Source organism: Suncus etruscus, chromosome 16 (assembly GCF_024139225.1).
Source record: "Suncus etruscus isolate mSunEtr1 chromosome 16, mSunEtr1.pri.cur, whole genome shotgun sequence".
Lineage (NCBI taxonomy): Eukaryota > Metazoa > Chordata > Mammalia > Eulipotyphla > Soricidae > Suncus > Suncus etruscus.
The window spans coordinates 76144252-76168894 of NC_064863.1; the positions used below are offsets into that span (position 1 = coordinate 76144252).

The 24643-nt window shown below is 38.3% G+C and overlaps 1 protein-coding gene across 1 annotated transcript in view; it reads left to right on the plus strand.

Annotated features, from left to right (window-relative positions):
* Positions 1 to 23271, plus strand: part of PTPN13 (protein tyrosine phosphatase non-receptor type 13) — a 196595-nt gene extending 173324 nt beyond the window's left edge. Inside the window, exons 38-47 of the mRNA XM_049789778.1 lie at positions 986 to 1129; positions 1549 to 1637; positions 6423 to 6478; positions 7836 to 7936; positions 9423 to 9571; positions 12320 to 12410; positions 14117 to 14454; positions 19404 to 19619; positions 21180 to 21242; positions 22610 to 23271. Of these exons, the coding sequence (XP_049645735.1) occupies positions 986 to 1129; positions 1549 to 1637; positions 6423 to 6478; positions 7836 to 7936; positions 9423 to 9571; positions 12320 to 12410; positions 14117 to 14454; positions 19404 to 19619; positions 21180 to 21242; positions 22610 to 22705 (1343 nt within the window). The 3' untranslated portion in view covers positions 22706 to 23271. The remainder of the gene's footprint in view (positions 1 to 985; positions 1130 to 1548; positions 1638 to 6422; positions 6479 to 7835; positions 7937 to 9422; positions 9572 to 12319; positions 12411 to 14116; positions 14455 to 19403; positions 19620 to 21179; positions 21243 to 22609) is intronic.
* The last annotated feature ends 1372 nt before the right edge of the window (positions 23272 to 24643 follow it).

Genomic DNA, 24643 nt, shown 5'->3' on the forward strand with positions numbered 1-24643 from the left:
GAATGTGGCTTCCAGGGCTTCCGCAGAGTAAAGACTCAGGCCACCCTCTTCCATAATTTACCTCAGAGTTTTCAGTATGAAGACTGATCTACATATGAATTTTAGCAATTTGACTTGCATCTCTTCCACAATAAATCATGAAGCTATGGTATTGGACCATTCTTTACATGGCAGTGGCTGTGGGATGAGATTTAAACTGTTTTTCAATGATTGAAAAGATAGCATTTTTTGGGGGGGACCACACCCGGCAGTGCTCAGGGGTTACTCCTGGCTGTCTGCTCAGAAATAGCTCCTGGCAGGCACGGGGGACCATATGGGACACCGGGATTCGAACCAACCACCTTTGGTCCTGGATCGGCTGCTTGCAAGGCAAACACCGCTGTGCTATCTCTCCGGGCCCAAGACAGCATTTTTTAAGTGTGTTCTTATATTCTGTGTGGGAAGCAGCAGTCAAAAGCAACCTAGTTTACAAAAATTTTTCTTTGGAACATTAGAATACCTTATTATATCCTTAATCTTAGTAATAAAACCTCTGTGCTTCTTTCATAAATTAATAGTTTGAGATTAATGTAGGAAAATAAATATTACATTATGTAAAGTCATATCATAAGACACTTATTTGTTTCATTTTTCATTAGTGCAAAGTGGTGGTCTTTCATTGCAGTAGCTAGAACAGTGCTAGAACGAAACATGAACCATTCTCCTTAAACTACTATTCCCATTGTGTCTTTTTTCTTAATTTCTGATTTATTGCCTGTATCTTTTTATTTTTTTTTCAGATAATTTTTAATATATTTATTTAAACACCTTGATTACATATATGATTGTAGTTGGGTTTCAATCATATAAAGAAACCCACCCACGCACTCATCAGTGCAACATCTTAATTACAAATTTGAAAGACTTAGCATGTTCAATCTGACACATTGTTGCTTACTAATAATATTCTTGAAGTTAAACGCAATGTAAATTACTATTTTTCCAGAACCTGATATACAAGATGATGACATTTATGATGATCCCCAAGAAGCTGAAGTTATTCAGTCTCTACTAGATGTTGTGGATGAGGAAGCTCAGAATCTCTTAAATCAAAATCAAAATAATCCAACAGGAGGGACCAATGATGCAGGTAGACAAATTAAAATGTATGACTTCGTAGAGGAAATCCTCTGAGGAGACTATTTTGAGTAAAAATAAAATATATTCGCATTCCGCATGTTGACAGGTTATATTTTAGAAGTAAAGCAGCTATTCTCTTCCTTAAACTATTTGTGAGTAAATTACCTTATTAGTAAGAGCTTAAAATATGTTATTAACATCACAACTATTATTTTTGAAGTCTTCACCCCAACAGTCCCCTGACACTATCACAGCTTTCACTAAGTCTTTCTCAAGGTATTTCTGTTTTAACAAATTTAATTTATTAAGCCAGAATTTGATGCTGCTTTGTATTATCGCTTCCATTTATTGCCTTCCTTTGTAATAAATGGAAAAAAATCTGTTTTTCCTACAGTTTTACTCATTCAGCCTGTCCAATTTCTCACCCAGGTGCATTGAGGACCAGCAGGAAATTATCTGAAGAGAAAGCAGAAGATACTGACTCTGATGGCTTGCATATACCTGAAGATATTACACAGGTAAGGTTTAGACAGAGAAAACACTCCAGAATACTCACAGAAGTGTGTGTGTACTTGGTTTTGGGGCCATACTGGTGGCACTCGGGTTACCCCTGGCTCTTTGATCAGAAAACGCTGCTGGCAAGCTGGGGGGACCATATGGTATGCTTGGGATCTAACCCAGGTAGGTCCCAGGGCAAGGTAAATGCCCTATGCTGTGTACTATCATGTCAGCCATTCCACAGAACTGTCTATTTTGATGAGAGGTCAGGATAATCTAAGGTCACTGTTTATTTTACTAAAGAATTACATTTAGAGAGCCAGAGGTGAATGTGTATGCCTGGCATGTCAGCATGATTGAATCCCTGGCATCGCATGATTCACCCTAGAGACCCTGGGTGTCCTGGGAATTTTCCATCACGGGACCTGAGCAACGCTGCATTCTCAGCCCTCCCAGTGAACCACACTCGCCCCATTAGCCCAGAGAAGGGAAGGCCCCTGACATCCTGACAGTCCCTTTGGTGATCCAAAGTGGTAATACAGTTAAGAGGGAATAAATAAGGGAAAGGAACACTAGGATAATAGTGGAGAGGTGAAGTGCCTGTTCTAGATGCAGGCTGGAAGTAAGGAGGGAGACTGGGGACATTGGTGGAGAAAAATGGACACTGGTTAAGGGATTGATCTGCAACATGGTATGACTAAAACTTCATAATGAATAACTTTTTAACTCTGTAACTCATACTGATTAAAAATTAAAATTGGGCCCGGAGAGATAGCACAGCAGCGTTTGCCTTGCAAACAGCCGATCCAGGACCAAAGGTGGTTGGTTCGAATCCCGGTGTCCCATGTGGTCCCCCGTGCCTGCCAGGAGCTATTTCTGAGCAGACAGCCAGGAGTAACCCCTGAGCCATGCCGGGTGTGGCCCCCAAAAACCAAAAAAAAAAAAAAAAAAAAAAATTAAAATTGTTAAAAAGATTGTTTTAAGTGCAGTTAGAAGGAAAAGTAGTTCATTTATCCTATAAAAGACTTATCCTCAGCTTGTTCTTCAGTCCCATGTTCTCCCTTCAACACATGTCTTGCTAGCTTGTCTGTTTCTTTGTATTTTTATTTCCACTTTGGAGAAGCCTTTGTTCTCTCTCGAACAAGTACTTCTTCCTTTCTCTCTCTTTACATACTTGTAAATAAGTTTCATTAACATCTTTAGTGTTTAACCAAGGGGGAAAAAAAAGACTAATTCTCTCCCAGTGAAAGGCTCCTTAAGTCAGGTTTCCTCAAATTAAAAAAGAAAGGAAAGAAAAGAAAAATTGTTTTCAGGAGAGTAATGAAAAACTTTTCAGGCTACATAGTTTTAATACTGATCTAAGAAAAAATTGTGATAACAGAAAAAATGTTTTGTAAGGCTGTGCAAATTAGCCATCATCTTATTTATCTGAATCTGATTTACACAATCATGTTTTCCTCTCACCCTTTCTGCTTTCCAGCTGAACATCTTGCTTGTCAAAGCTAAACCGATTTGAATTCTGTTTTTGTTGGGGGAGTTGGTTTTGGGACCACATCCAGTGTGCTCAGGGTTTACTCCTGGTTTTGTGCTCAGAAATTGCTCCTGGCAGGCTCAGGGGATGTCTTTCCTGGGTTGTCCACGTGCAAGGCAAACATCCTACCACTATGCTATCTTTCTGGCCCTTGTTTGAATTCTTTAAGTAGTTACCGTAAGGCACACAACCTTGTAAACATTTTTATGTTCATTAAACATTTAGAAATAATGTCTATAAGTACTTATCTGTGGAATGTATAGATTTCTTTTTCTTTTTTAGTTTGTGTACCTTAATATACAAAAATGCTTATACACATCCTATATATATATATATATATATATATATATATATATATATATATATATATATATATATATATATATATATTGGTTTTTGGTTTTTGGGTCACACCCGGCAGCACTCAGGGGTTACTCCTGACTCTACACTCAGAAATCGCTTCTGGCAGGCTTGGGGGGACCATATGGGATGCTGGGATTCGAACCACCATCCTTCTGCATGCAAGACAAATGCTTTACCTCAATGCTACCTCTCTGGCCCCTGTATATCTTAATATGTATTTTTTAATGGTTTTTGCTTAAGATGCATGGTATTCTTTCATATAGCAGAATATTAATAATTACAGTAATAAGCTCATTAGGGAAGATTTTCTGGGGGATGGGCATGGCTGGAGCTCAGTGATAGCATGCACACCTTGTCCGATTGAGGCCCTAGGTTTGAGACCTGGAACCACAAAAGAAAGCAGAAGTTCATACCACATCCATCCCTCACCTAACTCCTGGCAACCAACAATAGCAAAAAAGAATAAGAAAGGTTATCCAAACATTTTAAGTTATTCTATATTTAATTGTTATTTCTAATAGTAATATCAGACATCCCTCCTCTTTAAAATCTATGTTTTCGAGTCAGTTTTAACCTCGACTAAGCCTAGGAACTATGGCCAGGAATCAATAGTTATGGGTGCCTGCACTGCCGGTAACTGGTGTTCGAAGAGGTCTGAGAGGGGACGAGAGGGCACAGAATCTAGATGTGCCCACCAGTATCAACAAAACAGATGACCTGGTAGCTGCAAAGACCCAGTAGCAGTACCCAGTGTGGGCAATGATCTGGGTTTTAGAATATGAATCTCCTTAGCCACTCTGTGACCCTACTTGCAGAGACGAGGGTATGGATTTGATACCTGACATCCCATATGGTTCCCAGAGCCAAGAGTGATTTATGAGCGCAGAGCTAGGAGTAGCCCCTGAGCTCCATCGGGGAGCTCCGTCCCCCCCCTCAAATTTCAACACCAATCCTACCACCAGTACTGACTTCCCATCACCAGTGCTCCATCATCTTCCATGTCCCACCCCTGCCTGCCACCTTGGCGGCCACATTATAAACTTTGGATTACAGCTTAGATTTCATGTTTTCACTGCTATTGAGTTTGTGTTTTGGATTTATAGCTATACCATACCACCACTATAAAAGAAGCCCCCACTTCAGTTCCCCCAGTACTTCCCTTTCTCATCTTCTTTCTTCCCTCCTTGATTTCTTTTTTTTTTTTTTTTTTGGGGGGGGGTAGGGGAAGAAGGCCACACCCAGCCTCGTTCAGGAGTTATTCCTGGCTCTGTGCTCAGAAATCTCTCCTGGCAAACTAGGGAGACCTTATAGGATACTGGGGATTGAACCATGTGGGATGCGGGGGATCGAACCAAGGTCCGTCCTGGATCAGCCTTGTGCAAGGCAAAGTCCCTGCCGCTGTGCTATTGCTCTGGCCCCCTTCTTGATTTCTTTCCTTTTCTGTCCTCCTTCCTAAGCAATAGGGTCAAGATTGTTCTAAGCATCCCCACTATACTATACTACATTTTCTCATTTAGTTATTCTATATACCACAAATAAGTGAGATCACCCTGTGTTTGTCTTTCTGTGTTTGTCTTCTTCTGGCTTACCTCACTAATATGATATCTTCCAATTCCAGTCTGGTTGCAGCAGATTGCATGGTTTCATCTTCCTTGCAGCTGCAAAGAATACTAATTTTTTGTTTGTTTGTTTGTTTGTCTTGGGGCCATTCAGCCATTGCTCAAGAATTACTCCTGGCTTTGCGCTCAGGAATGATCCCTGGCAAGGCTCTGGAGGACTATGTGGGATGCTGGGATTCGAACCTGGGTTAACAGTATGCAAAGCCTGCTGCACTATTGCTCTGACTTCAGATTTTTAAGAGAACTCGTTTCCAGAGAAGCCTAGTTAAGTGAAAATATAAAATAAATAAAAGGGCAAGATTATTTGTATGTTGGAATACTAAAATATTTTTGAGATAATCGTTTTCAGAAAAACATTAGTAGTAAAAGAAAATAAAATTAAAAGGACAAGATTAGGGCTGGAGTGATAACCCAATGGGTAGGATATTTGCCTTGCATCATCTGACCTGGTTTTGAACCCTGACATCCCATATGGTCTCCTGAGCCTGCCAGAAAAAATTTCTGAACACTGAGCACTGTTGGGTGTAGCCTTGCCCCCCAAAAAAGAAGGGCCAAAACAATAGTATAGTGGGTAGGGGATCTGCCTTGCAGGCAACCAATCCAGATTTTATCCCTGGCATTCCATTGGGCTCCTGAGCACAGAGCCAGGAGTAAACCCTAAGTACCACCAGATATGCCCAACCCCTAAAAAGGGGGGCAAGATTAATATGTTGAAATACTAAAATACATTTCAAGAGCACATATTTTTCAGATTTTAAGATGGCCACAGAAATGTATCAACGTACATATCTAGAAAGCATTATCTGGGGGCTGATACATAGATCAGAACGGAGCACATACCTGGCATGTTCTAGGTTCAGTCCCAATGCTACATGCACACAAACACTGTTGGCATAAATCCAGTAACCACAGAACTTTGGAAACAAAGAAAAATAAAAGTCTTTGGTTTTTTTTAGATTTTCACCTTGCTTTCTCATTACCCTCTATTCTACTAATGTCCTTTTATGTAAGGAATGAAAACAAAGATGAGGGTAAGTAATATGAAATCCACAAAAAATTCTTAGACTACTGAAGATGTCTTGCTAGTTTATCTTACGAAACTTATAACTAATGGAGAAGAAAGAAAAGTGACCAATAAACAATTGAAAATCACATGTCTCCATACAACAAGGATGAACAGTAACAGTAAATATAGGCAATAATAGGAAAATACATTTTAAGTTGTTTTTAATAATAAACCAATTTGACGGTTTCATTTTATTTATTTATTTTTTTGGTTTCTTTTTATATAGCCTACCAAAATGAATGGCTGTGAAGAATATTGTGAAGAAAAACTACAAACTAAAAGGTAAGAAAATAAAATTTTATAATATTTGTTGTAACAGTTCTATTTTTTCAGAAGTGCTCTGAACAAATGTTCTATTTAGGACTTGAATTTTATATTATATATATTATATATATATTATATATATAATATATATAATATATAATTAATTTTATATTAAAATTAATATAAAAAGAGAGATGTCTCAGGAATTGGAGCATGTATTTTGTATGTAGGAGTCCCTCAAGTTGTAGACCAACCTTTAGCATCACCTGATCACCAACACTTCCCAGATCAAATCTGAGTATAGAGCCAAGAATAGGCTTCACATATCTCTGGTTACAGGCCCAAAACCCAATGCTCAGGATTTAAAAAATTAGATTTGATTGATTGTTCTCATCCATAAAAAGACAGTTGCTGAGTAAGTCATGAAACTATGTTAAGCATAAAGTATGCCCCTTTTTGCCAGTTTGGAGAGGGAATGTAATTTTCAAGAAGTAACCAAAGTGGTTGGTTGTTGGTTGCCTGGTGAGGATGTATTTGCAGTTCTGAACCTATGTAACTTAGATCTACTAATAAATTTTTTAATTCTTTATTTAAGCACCATGATTACAAACATGATTGTAGTTGGGCTTCAGTCACAAACAGAACACCCCCCTTCACCAGTGCAACATTCCCACCACCAATGCCCCCCTCCCTCCTTCCCATCCTCTATCTGAATTTGAGACAGGCAGTTTACTACAGTTATTTTTCTTTTAAGTTTAGTAAGCTTTTGTTTCTTTCTTTCCTAGGATAAGTGTTCCAAAAAAATACAGTAGTTACAGTGTGAGAGTGGCAATCACCTTTGTTTGCATAGGCCCAGCAAAATGTAGGGAAAATAGAAAAAAAGCCTTGGCCTAATTACAAGGAGGCCTTACCCCTGAAGTTTTCTGGCATAAGACTGACTCTGGACTCCAGGTATACCAGGCTGCCCAACCCCTGAGTCATTCATTCTACATGGTCCTGGTGAAACTTTTTCGAATATTAGCTATTGTTGGTGTCAGGTTCCTGTAGTTAAAGATTCTGGTTTCTGCGCATTTCCTTCATCGAGTCAGGTTGATGTGGAGCGTTCTCTAGTTTCACTTCACCTTTAGATGAGGAGACACCTGCCCTGAAAGCAGGTTATTGCTGTTGATAAGACGTCCTGGTGTTAAGATAGCAAGCACCCTTTGGAGTAAGTCAATGCCACAGCAGTGAGATCTACCAATAAATTTTAAGAACTATGTATTTGAGGTTGTTGTTTTTTTTTTTAAGTCTGATAATTTATTTAAATTTGGGATCAGAATGTTTTACCTTTGGGGGATTAACTGAAAAAAACGTTAGAATATTGTTGTTGTCACAGATTAATTCAGAAGTCAGAAGAAAAGAAAATTAATGGAGATGAAATATCTTGGAGCAATGAACTGTCAATAACTACAGCAAACCACCAAGATTCTGATAAAGGCAAGGATTCTATTAGCATTTTTAATCAAAAATGGTGAATAATAAAGATAAATGAAATTTAAAACATTCAGAATATATTAGTGTTTTCATCATACATGTATGTTACTTGATAAGTATATATAAAACATAAAATATATAATATAAAAAAGCAATATTTATGTAACCAAGTGTTACACATTTATAATATTCTAAATTATAGTTTAAATTCTTAGCAGCTTGGGATACAAATGCAAAATAATCATTAATAAATCAAATGAAAAAAAGGCATTATTTTGTCATTCTGAAATAAGTCAGTGAATATTACCTTTGAATTCCAACCTTAATTCCAACCTTTTTGCATTTTTATCATGGGAGTCACCAGTGACTTACAGGGCCAGAGGTGTCAAGGGACCAAATCCAAGGTTTTCCATATGCAAAGCATCGGCTCTACTACTTATTTTTTTTTTTTTTTGGTTTTTGGGCCACACCCGGAAGATGCTCAGGGGTTACTCCTGGCTGTCTGCTCAGAAATAGCACCTGGCAGGCATGGGGGACCATATGGGACACCGGGATTCGAACCAACCACCTTTGGTCCTGGATCGGCTGCTTGCAAGGCAAACACCGCTATGCTATCTCTCCGGGCCCCGGCTCTACTACTTGAGTCATAATCGCGGCACCATGAGTCAGTTGGTATTCTTTTTATTATCTGATTTTATAACCAGACCACAGAAGAAATGTTATCTCTAATACTTAATTTGTTTTTTACCTAAAGAAATATTATTTTCATACAATGTAAGGCATGGGTTAGAAAATTGAAGTCTGTTATTAAAATGAATTAAAGAAGTTGGTTTTTAGCACATTTTTACTTATGCAGTGTCATGCCTTTTCCTGGAGCCCCACTGGGCCTTTGAGCTCCTGCTGCATTCACACTATTTTCATGCAAGTTTGCATTTATTTCAGATAGTATATTTTGTGTAGCAACTGGTCCTTGTCCTGTGTGCTTAGAGGTACATATTATTTTAAGTAGTACTGCATTGAGTATATTTTATCAAGAGAATTGTGTCATTTGAGTTGAGAGGCAAAAAGAAAAGTCCAAACTCCCTTAAAAAAAAACAAAAACAAATAAATGGGGAAAAAAAAGAAATGAAAGCATAGTTCACTCTTTGTTTTCGTAGTTATCCACCAATCTTATTCTAAAGATACACTTTATTAGAAATAAATGTTAAAAATAAACTAAATTAGGGCCGGGCGGTGGCGCTGGAGGTAAGGTGCCTGCCTTGCCTGCGCTAGCCTAGGACGGACCGCGGTTCGATCCCCCGGTCCCATATGGTCCCCCAAGAAGCCAGGAGCAACTTCTGAGCACATAGCCAGGAGTAATCCCTGAGCGTCACAGGGTGTGGCCCAAAAACCAAAAAAAATAAAAAATAAAAAAAATAAACTAAATTAATACATCGATTAACTCAGTTCCAAGGTCAATGTCTTATAGTTAATTGTGTCTTCTCGTTAGATTCTCCCTTTCTGACCGTGGAGGAACTTGCTGCACTACCTATAGTCAAAATATTCCCTTCTGGTAAATATACTGGAACCCAATTGAAATTAGCCATTCGAACGCTGCGGGGTTTACTAGATCAAGGAATCCCTTCTAAAGAGCTGGAGGTAAGTGGTTCTTCAAGGCTAGGAGGAGTTTTGAAAATGTCTTCCTATTCCAATACTTCCTATAGTTAATTTCCTACTGTACAATCCTTTCATACCTAGCAGTGAATTAATTTTCCTAGTTAGGATTCTAATAGTAGTGGTTTAAACGGACCTAAGGCACCATGATTTTACATTACTGTCAAGAGTAAGGTTTTAGTCCTACAGTGTAGCATGCCCACCATCAGAATGTCTGCATCCTTCTCTACTGTATCCTCTTAATCCAAAAGGGTTACCTTTTACCACTTCCAAGCTAGATACATTTCCCTAGGTTATCCTCCCTCCCCTTAACATTTTTTAAAAGTTTGGTGGCTAGAGAGAGTACCACACTAGATGATCCATGTTCGGTCACAAGCACCCAATTTGGTCCCCTGAACCTTTCAGAAGTGATTCCTGGGTGCAGAGCCAGGAGTAACTTCTGAGCCTCTGCCATATCTCCAGAAAAAGTCAATGAAGGAATAGGGTCAGAGCAATAATACAGTGAGAAGGGCATTTGCCTTGCCCGTGACTGGCCCAGCATACCATATGCCCCAGCCCGCTAGGTGTGTCCCAGAAATCAAAATAAATAAAAGCTAATGAGAGGCGTGGAGAGATAGTTAAAACATTTGCCATTCATATGGTCCCCCAAATATCAGCAAGAGCAATCCCTCAGCCTACTCCCTCAGCCAGGAGTAAGGCCTAAGTACCCCTGGGTATGACCCAAACTTCTAACTTAGAAAAAGAAGTTAGTGATAAATAACACTGAGAACTGAAGAAGCTAGAAAGCAGGGGAAGGACTGTCAGACATTAATGACAGGATCAAGCATTGGTGTAATAAATTATTAGAATAAATTACACCAATAAACTATTGGTGTAATAAATCTGTAGCTTCAATAGCATTTTAAACTATGATCACCCAATAAAAATGTGTAATCCAAGTATTATCACAACCATCATCTGTAATGATACTTTCTAAATGAGGTTCATCTTTAACATTTTCTGACAAGTACAGCTCTTAGGATATGTCCCCCACTTCAGAGTAGCTCTGGTTCTCAGCCCATGTTTCTGTGGTTTTGCTGACAGTATCCATGCTTATCACCAGGCAAGGCTACTCTGCTTAGGGCTTACATGACCTTCCCTCAACCATCAGATTACTTGCCCACTTCCTTAGTATTTTGTAATCACTGAAGGGAAAGGAGCTAATGTCTACTGAGAACCTCAGCACTGTGATAGACGCTTTACATTTAATCCTCAAAATAGCATATTAATTCCACCACGTAGATTTGGAGACAAGCACACAGTGTTTGAGATAAAAATTTTTCCTCTCCTTTTCTCTGTTTTGCAAAAATCATTTTTTCCAAGGTCTTAAGTTTAAATATCACCATTTCAAGTACCTTCTATTTACAATAGTACATCTTCATTTTCTCTATTACAGTTTGCTAATCACGTCAATGCATGTATTTTAATGTTTATTTTGTTTGAGATCTATTTCTCCCAACATTAACTTCAGGAAAGCCAAATCTTCTATTTGCTCACCATTACACTCTTAGCACTTTTTATCAGGCCTTAAATGTAATAGTCAATATACATGTGTTGAATGGGTCAGTGGAAAGATGTGTGGGTAAAATATGAGAAAGTGCTGACTTTAGAACATAAGGATATTTAGCCACAACACTATCACATGACATTTTAAGACCTCATTTATAATGTTCTCAAGAAACTCTCTCAGTTCATTACTTTAAAGGTGTATTCTTTTTTCTAAAATGTAATTATAGATATTATTATTTTGGGTGAAGCAAGAAAGTTTTTATCTAAATTCATTTAGAAATTTAGAAAGATATGAGGGAAAAGAAAGGAAGAAGTATATGTTCAGGAGAGAACACAGCTTCTTCAGAGTAGAGATAAGCAAGCAAAGAAACATTGAGATATGCAAGCGAGATATGTGTTCCCGGGAAAACATAGGCTTGAGGGGCCGGCGAGGTGGCGCTACAGGTAAGGTGTCTGCCTTGCAAGCACTAGCCAAGGAAGGACCACGGTTCAATCCCGCGGCATCCCATATGGTCCCCCCAAGCCAGGGGCAATTTCTGAGCGCTTAGCTAGGAGTAACCCCCGAGCATCAAATGGGTATGGATGGCCCGAAAAACCAAAAAAAAAAAAAAACAAAAAAAAAACCCGAGCATCAAATGGGTATGGCCCCCCCCCAAAAAAAAAAAAAACATAGGCTTGAAGAGCAATTATAGATATTTATTCTTAATTTAAATTTCAGTCAAACGTAGTGTTTCACAAAGTTTATTGGTTGTACATTACTATTGAATATATTTTATTAAAATAAAATAGTTGTATCTGAGTTTAACGATTATGAAAATGAATTTTGAGTTTATGGGTTTATCTATTTTGACAGGATATATCTGTAACTTAATAATCATTCTCCTCTGATTAATAGCGTTTTTACCATGTTTATTTAAAGCAGGGGTCCTCAAACTTTTTAAACAGGGGGCCAGTTCACTATCCTTCAGACTGTTGGAGGGCCAGATTATAGTAAAAACAAAAATTATGAACAAATTTCTATGCACACTGCATATATCTTATTTAGAAGTGAAGAAACAAAATGGGAATAAATACAATATGTGGCCCGTGGGCCGTAGTTTGAAGACCCCTGATTTAAAGCATTTTCAGTTACTACCGAATCACTCCTTCAACAAATTAAACTTTTTGTTTTGATTTTGTTTACAGAACCTTCAAGAATTAAAACCTTTGGATCAGTGTCTAATTGGACAAACTAAGGAAAATAGAAGGAAGAACAGATATAAAAATATACTGCCCTGTAAGTTCTAATTTGACTTCAAATTCAATGTATGCTTAATGTCATTTTAATCAAGTTAAAACTTTTATTGTTTAACTTAACTCTCATTAAGGCATGCCATATACACTTTCAGAGATTCACATCAGTGACAAATTTACAGAGATAATTATAATTCCTATTAAAATGTTATATTTTTAAAAATAGATTAGAGATATTTTAAACCTCAGTATGGCCAAAAAACAAAACAAAAGGAAAAAATACTTGATATCCAGAGACAATAGAGATAAGGGTCCAGTCCAGGGTAGGAAGCTTGCCACAAAGAGCAGTGAGTGAAGTCAGAGTAGAGAAGAGCCTATGAAATAATGCTCGGAACTGATCACTTTGCACAAAAACTTGGTGACGAATGAGATAAAGTGATAAAGGGATGCAAGGCATCCCTCTATTAACGATAGTGCAAGCCACAGTGTCAAAAAGGAGAGAGAGAGAGAGAGAGAGAGAGAGAGAGAGAGAGAGAGAGAGAGAGAGAGAGAGATTTGCAAAATTTCTTGCTCTAGAGACAGCAGGAGTGGGGAGTGGGGGAACAGTAGGGAAATGGGAGACATCAGTGAGGGAAGGATGCACTGGTGAAGAATGGTGTACATTGTATGACTGAAACCCAACAATGAACATGGTGCTTAAATAGAACAATAGAACACTTCCTCAGGTTTATGGGTCACACTTAATAGTTACGTATTCTAGTCCTGTTAAGTGAAAAGACTTATCTATGATACATATATATAAAACAGTACATACTTTAGCCAGAAGAATACTACCACCAGGCTGTATTATGCATTGAATTGTTTCAGCTACCAAAGGAAAAACCAATTATGTTCACCCAAATTTATTCACTTAATATGTAAGATTTTTAATTACATATAAATATATGTATTTAGTCAGATATGAATGTCTAGCAACTATTTGTAGTAATAATCAGCTATACAAAAATATTAGCTTATTGGATTGTTATGATCCAATAACTGTGACATGTCTTTACTAAAACACATCAATCCAAAAGTATTAGAGCCTATAGTGACAAATCTTGCACTAAATAACAGTAAGTTTTGGTTTATTCAAGTAGGATCAAAGGTAATAAATTGAAATTTATTTTTGAAAATTTGTAAGAAATTAGTTGTAAGCAACATCTGATAAATGGTTTGGCACAAAAAATGGATGAGTTATTTCAGCCGAAAGAAGAGTGACTAGACTAATATGTCAGAGTCAGAATGGAAGAAGTCAAATTCAAAACTGTTGAATGAATTTATTCTCACAAATTAGGGGAATAGTCAAGGAATAAGGACAATTGATGGAGGAATTTGAAACCCAGTACTAAAAGTCACTGTTTAATAATCACAAAAACTTCTGGTTGAATTAAAATATGTTTAAGAGAGAAATGATGTCTAGGGGCCGTGACCTTGTCCACCCACAGGCCCCCAGTTGCTAACTTATCTTAACTGTTTTGGTACATGCCCTTGAAGTTCCTGGCTGTTCTGGCCTAGTCTTTGTTTCTTAAAACTTGAGCCTGTCATGGCTGTGCTTTGGTTCACAGCAAAGCTAGGTTACCATTAATTCTAAATCTAAATCAAACTTTAGGTTCCAACACTATGAAATTTTAAATCATGGTGACTAAAAATTTTAATAAAATAGAATTTATAATCTAAATGGCTCCATTTTGTGGTGAAAATTCACAGATGATGCTACAAGAGTTCCTCTTGGAGATGAAGGTGGCTATATCAATGCCAGCTTCATCAAGATACCAGTAGGGAAAGAAGAGTTCGTTTATATTGCCTGCCAAGGACCTCTTCCTACAACTGTTGGAGATTTCTGGCAAATGATTTGGGAACAAAAATCCACAGTGATAGCCATGATGACCCAAGAAGTAGAAGGAGAAAAAGTAAAATGCCAGCGCTATTGGCCTGACATCTTAGGAAAAACCACCATGGTCAATGACAGACTTCGGTTGGCTCTTGTGCGAGTACAGCAATTAAAGGGCTTTGTAGTGAGAGCCATGACCCTGGAAGATATTCAGGTAAGACAAATCTTTCTGGTTTCCTTTTCCTCTGTGTAATTGATGCATTATAATTTACAATACTGTCAATAATAGTTTCATGTGGGCCCGGAGAGATAGCACAGCGGTGTTTGCCTTGCAAGCAGCCAATCCATGGACCTAAGGTGGTTGGTTCAAATCCCGGTGTCCCATATGGTCCCCCGTGCCTGCCAGGAGTTATTTCTGAGCAGACAACCAGGAGTGACCCCTGAGCACTGCCGGGTGTGGCCCAAAAACCAAAAAAAAAAAAAAAAAGAATAATAGTTTCATGCATTCATTGTTTCAATCCACCCTCAAAGTGTCTGCTTCCATCCATTAATGTCCCAGGGCCTCCTACCCTGCACCCCTTTCCCCAGGTAGACTCAGTTCTGTGGAAAAACTCTTCAGTCCTGTTGCCTTTGGATATCTGTTACTCCTTTACTTTATTTCTTTATATCCCATAAGAGATATATAAGAGAGACCATTCTGCCTCTGTCCCTCTTCTTCTGGCTGATGCTGACTTCACTTAAGATTATACCTTGCACTCCCTTCTATGTAATAACAAATTGCTTGATTTCATCTTTTCTTATAAATGATTAGTATTCCATTCTGGATTAGTTTACTCTGAAGGCATCTCTTTTAATTGGAACCCATCACAAATTTTTGTTTATTTTGTTTAATTTTTTTTCTAGTTTTTAATTTTTATTATTTATAAATATTATTTAATGTTTTATTTTTGATCCTCCTGCTCAGGGATCATATGTGGTTCTGGGATTTGAACCCTGGTCAGCCATATGCAAAGCCAGCTTCCTAACTGCTATACTATCTCTCTGGACCCCTAGGCCTGAAATCTTTCCATGACTGCAAAAATTTTATCTCTAAATAAAAAACAGCAACCATATGGTTCCTATTTAATGGAACTAGTGTAACTTATGCATTTTCAACATGTATACTGCTAAAGCAAGTTTGCAACCTATACATTTTTAGTATAAGCTTCCCCTCTCATGAATTCAGGTTTCTCCACTATATAAAATAGAAGATGATGAGATTGCAGGACTTTAAATATGATCGTCCATCATCCTCTTTAGAGATAGCATAAAGTGGCTATGAAGCTACAGGCAAAAACTTCTCTTTTGTTTTTAAGGTGAGATCTCTGATGAGATTTAATAGAAATGTTGTTAAAATGTTCTAATAGGGCTTGGGGATAACTCATTGGTAGAGCACATGCCTTGCAAGCATGAAGGTGAGAATTGGATTCCCAACACAACATGACAAGTGCACTGCCACAAATTATGTGGTCTTACATATAACCACCAAGCATGTTACAAGTATTTCAACCTTGTATAGCTGATGAGCACGGTAGCTAAACTGTACAAGCACACAACTAAGCCATTACACTAACAAGGGAATAAAAAGGGAACGTTAAAAATAACCAAAATAAAGAAAGATACTTCAGTAGAATGCATTCCCTCATAAAGAAGCTTAACATTAATTTGGGAATATTTGAATGGTCATAATATAATTGTCATTCAATAGTTCCTCCTGCAGCCTCCTAACCACTGACTGTTTTTTGATTGAATTAGATAAATGGACATGCCATAAGTAATGCTGCCATTTTCCTCCCCACCTCCTCACATTATCGCATGTGCATTTAGTGTGAAGAATATCTTTCTTACTGAAATATTAGCTTTCCTAAGAAACTAATCTTAATTTCATCTGAGCAAAGTGTATCACTCAGTTCTATTTGTTGTATAAGTTGAGCATGAGAATTTTCTTCATAAGTATATTTGGTTTTATTTTAGGGTCCCATCTGGCCATATACAGGGGCTAGTCCCGGCTCAAAGCTTGGACTCTGCAGTGCCAGGAATGGAACCTGGGTCTTCTGAATGCAAACTTTCTCAGTAAACTTCTGACCTTCATGATTATTTTTAAAGAAACTTCTAATATATACCCTTAGCAACTTTCAGTTATATACTATAATGATATTTAACTATAGTTTTTTATATTTACTGGTCATTCCCATCAGTTATTTATTTTATAGTTGGATATTTATGCTTCCTAACATCTTTCTCCCATTTCATCTACTCTCTTTTCCTCTGCCTCTGGTAATCAGTTTGTTCTCTGAGTTATTAAGCTTTGATTTTGGTTGGCTGACTGGTGGCTTTCTCCTTTTGGAGTTTTGTTCTTATCTAAAATTAGAACCATGAAAGTCAGAGAGACAGTGCAAAAGGCTAATGCACCTGCCTTGATTTCACAAGGCCCCAAGTTTGATTCCTGAAACCAGATTATTCCCCTGAGTACTTCTGGGTGTAATTCTGGACCTTCTGTGCATGAAAGTCATCAGGCAAGCAGAGCTGTGTCACCAGGATGTCTGGAGGTCCCTGAGCACTGTGAGGATAAAGATTATGAACCCCCATGAGATCTCATTCAGTATCAATCTTTTGACTGACTTATTTCACAAGCAGACCATGTGTCCTCAGTATCTATCCATGCTGTCACAAGGAAAATGTCCTTTCTATCACTTTTTTGTTTTTATTTCTTTGTATTTTCCTTTCCATTGTCATTATTGTGATATTAGTTAAGGGCCAGTGATCGCTTATATTTGTTGGTGGTGCTTCACGGAGTGATGATTCTAGTTTAATTATTTTTAAAGAATTTGTGAGACTGGAGAGATAGTGCAATGTTAAGGCTCTTACACTGAATACAGCTGACACTGGTTAGTTGCCAGCACTACCACAAGTAATTGCTGAGCAATGAGCAGGAGTATCCTCTTGAGCACCACAGATATATCCCAGATCCTCTTCTCCCCCCACAATAAAAGCACTCTGCAGACCAGGGAGATGGTTCAAGTGTAAGGCTGAGGATCAAACTCAAATATATGCCTCGTATGTAGGAAGCCCTGGGTTTGATTGTTGCCTAATATGTAGGAATTTGCCTGAGTTTGTTGGGTATTTTTTAGGTTTTGTTGTTTGTTTGTTTTGGTGTTTGGGGGCCAAGCCTGGTGGCACTCAGGGATTACTCCTGGCAGACTCGGGATCATATGGGATTTTATGAGGATTGACCTGGGGTCAGCTGCCTGCAAGGCAAATATCCTACCAGTTGAGCATTTGCTCTAACCCCAGGAAGCCCTGAATTTGATCTTTGGCACTAGCACTGCTGAGTGTAGATATAGTATCCTCCAAAAACCATTGGAGGTGACCCCGATAGAGAAGAATTCTTTAGCAAATAGAGGCACATTTGGTGAATGCCACATTCTCTTTATGGAGACAATTAGGATTTTTCTTTACAGCTTACTAACTTGAAGAATCAAATTCCCATCTGCTAATGAGAATCACACCACACCTAACAATGCACACATGTATTGTGGAGCTGAAGATCCCAAGTGGCAGTGCCACCAGAGTTACACATGGCATATGGGTCTGTGCCTGGGATCTAGCTCTTTTCTGTCTGCAAGCCATCTTGCTGTCATGGAGCTCTCCTTGACCTCCAAGAGTACCTCCCTGTAGAGTTGAATAATATTCCATTGAGTCAGTATCCACAGTTTCTCCAGCTGTAGGGCATGGATGAATAGGATCCATCCAGAGTTGATACCCAGAGCATTTTTTTGTGCCGTGGCTTCAGTGGGTATGAAAATGGGTATATATTTTCTAATGTTTATGTTTTGTCTGGTTAAATACCCAGAAGTAGAATTGCTGAATCATATAGCATATATACGCTTCATTTTGGCAAACCCTCCATACAGTTTTCCATAGTGGCTATATCGAAGTATACTCCTATTAGCAGTACTGGGGAAGGGAGTTGGCAATACCTTTTTTCTTTACAAACCTATCAACACATGTCATTTTTGTTGGTGGTTTTTGTGCCACACCTGGCTGTGTTTAGGATTTATTCCTGGCCCTGTGCTCAGGAATCATTCCTGGTAGGCTCTGGGGATCATATGGGATGCCAGAGACGGAAACCGATTTGACCACATACAAAACAAGCCCCTACCCACTCTACTATCACTCTGGCCCCAACACTGTCTTCTTAGTAAGAATCTTTCCAACAGGTGTGAGGTGATAATTCAATATATGGGGTTTTTTTTTACATATCTGATCTGTTTTTATCAGTTTACCCATTATTTAAAGAAAAAAGGTAGCACTTAGCCTACGAGGAATAAGTAAAATTTAGAAATGTGAAAATGGTTTTAAAAAAGGGGTATTCTATCATAAGTTTTAGTATGTGGATGACAAGATAGAAGAATATGTGAAAAAATGGCCCAATGAGATAGTACAGTGCCCAATGAGATAATACAGTTCTTGCCTTACACACAGCAGACCCAGGTTCAATTCCCAGTATCCATGTGGTCCCTCTGAGCACTGCCAGTGATTGCTAACTGCAAAGCCAGAAGTAACCCCTGAGCGTGACTCGTGGCCTAAAATACAATATAGACAAACAGACAGGCAGGCAGGCAGGCAGGCAGGCAGGCAGGCAGGCAGGCAGGCAGGCAGGCAGGCAGGCAGACAGACAGACAGACAGACAGACAGACAGACAGACAGACAGACAGACAGACAGACAGACAGACAGATAGATAGATAGATAGATAGATAGATAGATAGATAGATAGATGATATTTAAATGAAAGTAAGGGAATATAGACTTAAGAAATATCTCAGGATTATGGTGCTTGCCTTGCCCTCTTCAAATCCCCAACACTGCATATGGTCCCAGGTCACTGTCAAGAGTGATCCCAGAGCAGAGGCAGGAATAACTCCTTAATAAAAGTTAAGTACTTCAAAGTGTGTCCCCCTACAAAAAAGATGTGAGGCCACCATAAGATGTTTGATGAAGTCTTTTTATCTCTTCCACTTCTCATGGACAAGCCAAAATTTGAAGTGCCAAAATGATATTGTGAAGGAATGTGTGACCAATATAGTTTTCCTTTGTGTCCTTATATTTTGATCTAACTTTAGACAGCAGAGGTGCGGCATATTTCTCATCTGAATTTCACTGCATGGCCAGACCACGACACTCCCTCTCAGCCTGATGACTTGCTCACTTTCATCTCTTACATGAGGCATGTCCACAGAACAGGCCCCATCATTACACACTGCAGTGCTGGCATTGGCCGCTCTGGGACCCTCATCTGCATCGATGTGGTCCTAGGCCTGATCAGTCAAGATCTTGAAGTGAGTACAAAGATACTGAGCTTTCAGAAACAATAGTGGGTTCTTTAATAATGTCTGGTACTCTTAAAATTCCTTTTACCCATTTACACAAATGACACCATTTTCTCACTATCTAGAGTTGTATTTTAGTAAAACGTTGTTCAAAAAGAAATGTCTTCTAAGTTTATGTTTGTCTTATTTGTTTTTTTTTTTATTTTAACAATGTACTAAGAATTCCCTTGTGCTTGTCTCCCTTTAGAGTCTCTAGGCTATGTAAAATAAAAGTAGTACTATTATCACATTTTTAAGATACTAATATTGAATTACAAATTATATTTTATTAAGTTTAAAAAGATATTCTTTTTGTTACTATCTTATAAAGTAGAAATGCAAGTATTTTTAAACATTTTCATTTATAAATCATTTCTCTTTAAATTTAATCTGTTTGGATTGACATATCAGAGAAGAAAATGAATTTAAAAAATCCTACAGTAATATTAGGGTATTGTAGGTATGGTATTGTATTGTAGGCTAATATTGTAGCCTAATATAAGTTATTAGGCTGGAAATAAAGCTTAATGATAGGGTCCAGTCTACAATTTTGATCTCCCTTAAAAGTCTAAATCAAAATAAATATCCTTTAAATGCCAGGATAGCGCCTTGCAAGCGCTAGCCAAGGAAGGACCGCGGTTCGATCCCCCAGTGTCCCATATGGTCCCCCCAAACCAGGGACAATTTCGGAGTGCTTAGCCAGGAGTAACTCCTGAGCATCAAATGGGTTTGGCCCGAAAAACCAAAAATAAATAAATAAATGCCAGGATATCTTACTATAAGATGTTATTAATCATTATCTCCTTGTCTTAAAGGCATTCTGTCTTATTTTACACTCTGTACCATAATAATTTAAGACCAATTAAAAAATTCTTCCTCACTTCATACTGTTAAATATTAGTGGAAATTAAAACCTCTTAATTTTATTCTGTGGAATAAAATAAGGAAAATAGGTTTTTTGTTTTAAACAAGAAGTAACATTAGAAATCAAATTTCATAAATATGTACCCATAATATTATTGTCAACAATATGTAAACCACTACAATCAAAATAAAAATTATATTTAAAAAAAGAAATCAAATTTCAGAGGAAAGAGAGTTTCTTTGAGAAATTTTCAAAGAGATAAACTTCACCTAATCCTCAGAAAGATCATAAATGGAGGTCTCAAATATGGAAATGTCAGTTCACCAACCAACTTTGTTAAGTAGAGGTTTCCAAGACTAAAAGAATATGGAATAAAGAGGGGCCGGAGCAGTGGTGCAAGCAGTAGGGCACTTGCCTTGCACACACTAACCTAGGATGGACCGTGGTTCGATCTTCTGGTCTCCCATATGGCCCCCAAGCCAGGAGCAATTTCTGATCGCATAGCCAGGAGTAACCCCTGAGTGTCACCAAGTGTGGCCCAAAAACAAAAAAAAGGGGGGGGGGGTAAATGAAGAGAATTTTGAATCAGCGATTCCTATGTGAGACTCTGGGGTTCAATTCCAACGACTCTTCTTACCTCACTGAGACTCTGTTTTCTTTGGCAGTTTGACTTCTCAGATTTAGTTCGCTGCATGAGACTCCAGAGACATGGAATGGTTCAAACAGAGGTAAGGGTTGCTGGGCATCTCCTGGTGAGGGTCTTTGTGAAAATTCTGGGTTTCTTCAAAGTTCTGACTAAATCACTTCTCTTTTTCAAGTGGTGTGCTCACACTCACATGACCAAGGACCATTCTGTCTACTGTGTTAGAACTAGAGTCAGTCTGGGGAGAAGAGTACAGACTATACAAGTTAAGTTGCAGAAGTATCCTGACAGTATGGGCTAGGATGTTCTGGCAGGACTGACTGAGCAGGCTGCTGGGATGGGTGCTCCGAGAGTTTGAGATGACATGTGTAAGAGGAATAGAGTTCCAAGACATGAGCAGAACAGAGATCAACAGGTTCTAATGTGGGGTGGGAAAGACAGTACAGGTGCCTTGCATGTAACCAGCCCAAGTGTTTTGGCACTGATCGGGTCCCTCACATCCCACCGGAAGTGAGGCCTGAGCACAGAGCCAGGAGTTGGTTTCTTTTCAGCACTACCAACTTTGTAGAGAATAATTGTACCTTGCAAAAGTGCTGAAAAGAAACCAACTCCCAATTTTATCTTTATATTCTTTTGTTCTAAATACAATTGCTATGTAACTAAGTGGTTAGTAATTTCTAAATATTTCCTAAAGTCATGAAGAAATTTTTTAGCAGTTAATTTTCCTTTTCTGAGACCAAGTCATATATAACATTAAAACACAGCAACCTGAAATTATCCACATATCAGTGATGACTTTAGTTTGCATTCTGGAGTTCTTCACCTTTCTTTCCCCAGATTTCTCTCTTCGGTTTTCCAGTCTGGCTTCTGTTTCATCCTTTTGTTGTTTTCGTTTTTTTTAATAGTTAAATTTAGAATTTTATTTAAAAGCATAAAAGAAGAAAGGTGCCAGAGCTTTTTTTAATGGGTGAGGTCTCCTATGCAGTATTTTTGTTTTTTTATTTTTAAATTAAATAAATTTTATTTAATATATTAAATACATTTGAGAGAGAATGCAGGCTTCTCCAGAGAGACGAGAAAGCCCCATAAATCAAAGGAAGGAATCATTCCCCAAGTTTGAGAGCAGAGAATATACCTGGGTCTATCTGTCAAATTCTTCTTTTGGACAGTGCTTAGGATGAGCAATGCTAGAGATTGAACAAGGGTCATCTACATGCAAGGCAAGCACCTGAAGCCCTGTGCTATGTCTTTAGCCCCCACATTTTTCCTCAATTATTTTCTGACCCTGAATAGTTCTAAATTTGCGTTTTAGATTTAGAGTTATAACAAACTTGCTTCCTATTTTCAAAACTGTGTGAAGATCACTTCTAATGGTTCTGAAGTGGTTCGCAGATGTAGTATATTATGTGCCTAAAATCTCCCCTCTCATAATAAATATTTCTTTTGCAACAGGACCAGTATATATTCTGCTATCAAGTTATCCTTTATGTCCTAACACGTCTTCAGTCTGAAGAAGAGCAAAAGGAGCAACCCATGCCTCTGAAATGATGTAAAGCAAATGGCCTCTGGAGCCTGTCCCCTTCTCACCTCCAGCAAACGCCCCTGCTTTCTCTTTAGGAGAAAACATGGCAGCATTGCGTAGACCAGCACGATTCTCCTCTACCTCAGAGGGGCACTCTTCATAGCATAAAGAACGTTGGAAGGCTGAACCTTTACAGCTATTTTTAATCAATGATCATTTTTTAATTAACACTAAGTAATGTGTATAATAGGAATGATTAGGCCGCATTTGATTGTTGTGAACATTATTCTAAAGACACACCAAGTATTTTTTCAATGTACCAATCTCGTTTGTAGCAAAAATTCTTTTCCAGTATTTTAATAGAGCTATTTTATAGGATATACTTGAAACCAGTATTGAAGTTTTAAATGACGGTAATGCTGGCATAGACAAAAAAAAAGTAGCAGTTGTTTACTGGATCAAGTTCTAATGTTTACTATATAGAAGTTTCTGTAATATATTTATATACTTTTTCATGAAAACGGAGCTATCAGATATGTTTGTAACCACATCCTCTCTTTGTTAATGTATCATATCACTTTGTAAATAAAAACACACTTCGAACCGTGATCAAGCCTCAGTGTGAATAGACAGACATTGCCAGTGTGTTCTGAAAACACACTGGGATGGCGAGACAGGAAGTTCTGCGCCCCAGCTCAGCAAGACACCTATGCTACAGCGATTGACCTGGAAGTCACAATGTCTGGTGTGAGGCTCGGGTGTGGATGAAGGAGTTCAGGTTTTCAGCCTCCCTTTCTCATGCCTCTGCGAATAGTACCAGCTGATTGTCTCTAGCTGCCTCCTTTCTTAGAGCACTTCCAAGTCATAATGATGGGCAAAGCCACAGCAGCTCAGCTAACATGGGGGAGAGAGGATGGTGTCATAGATAACCAACCCTGGGTGCATCCTAATATTGTTCTGCCTGTTTATTTTCAATAATTTAATTCATAGGTTTTTAAAAATAAATTCTTTAATTGAAACCCCATGAGATAACACAGCTACGAAGTTGCTCATCATTTTCAGTCACAATGTATGATTCTTTCTCCTCTCCCCTCTTTTCTCTCCTCTCTCCTTTTTAGACTCTGGTTTGCAATATTATTACTTTATCTCCTTTCAGCACCTGGTTCTTTTCCAGAGTGATTCGTTTCAACACTTATTGTCATAGTAGTCCCAAAGCATTGTACAGATTTAATGCAATCCCTATAAGGATACCCATGACTTTTTTCCAAGAAATAGCTCAAACACTTTTGAAATTCAAATGGAACGATAAACCTCAATGAATAGCAAAAGCAATCCTTGGGAAACTTCAAACTGTACTATAAAGCAGTAATTAAAATAGCAAAGCACTGGATTAGACCTACAGATCAATGGAATAGGCTTGAATATCCTGAGACTGTCCTCCGGTATATGATCATGTAACCTTTGATAAAGAAGCAAGAAACATGAAGTGAAGCAAGAAAAGCCTCTTTGGCAAGTGGTGGGAAAACTGGCCTGCTTTTAATTCTCTGTATGAACATGATCTGCTGACTCCTGATTTCTGACAACTTTCCTTCCCTTAGCACAAATGATATTGCACAGGAACTTCTTGGTTTGTCCTTCTTAAATTTAACTTGGATTTCCGGTCATGACAAATATACGGATTTATTTCTGAGTGTCTTGTTTCTGAGGGTCTGGTGCTATTTGTGACAGAAACGTTCCAGAAAGTGCACAAAACTGGTAAGTTTGGCCCCTACTGGGTAGCATCTTTGGAACTGGCTCCAAAGCTAACGAGAATCAACAACTTCTGCATCATGCTTCACTCAGATTGCAGAACGATAGCTATGGGAATGGGAATTCTGTTACTTTCAAAGATGGTTGGTGGCACTGGGCTGGCTGAGATGGAATGATGGGGCCTAGTTTTTATGGACTATGCTGACAGCAAAGAA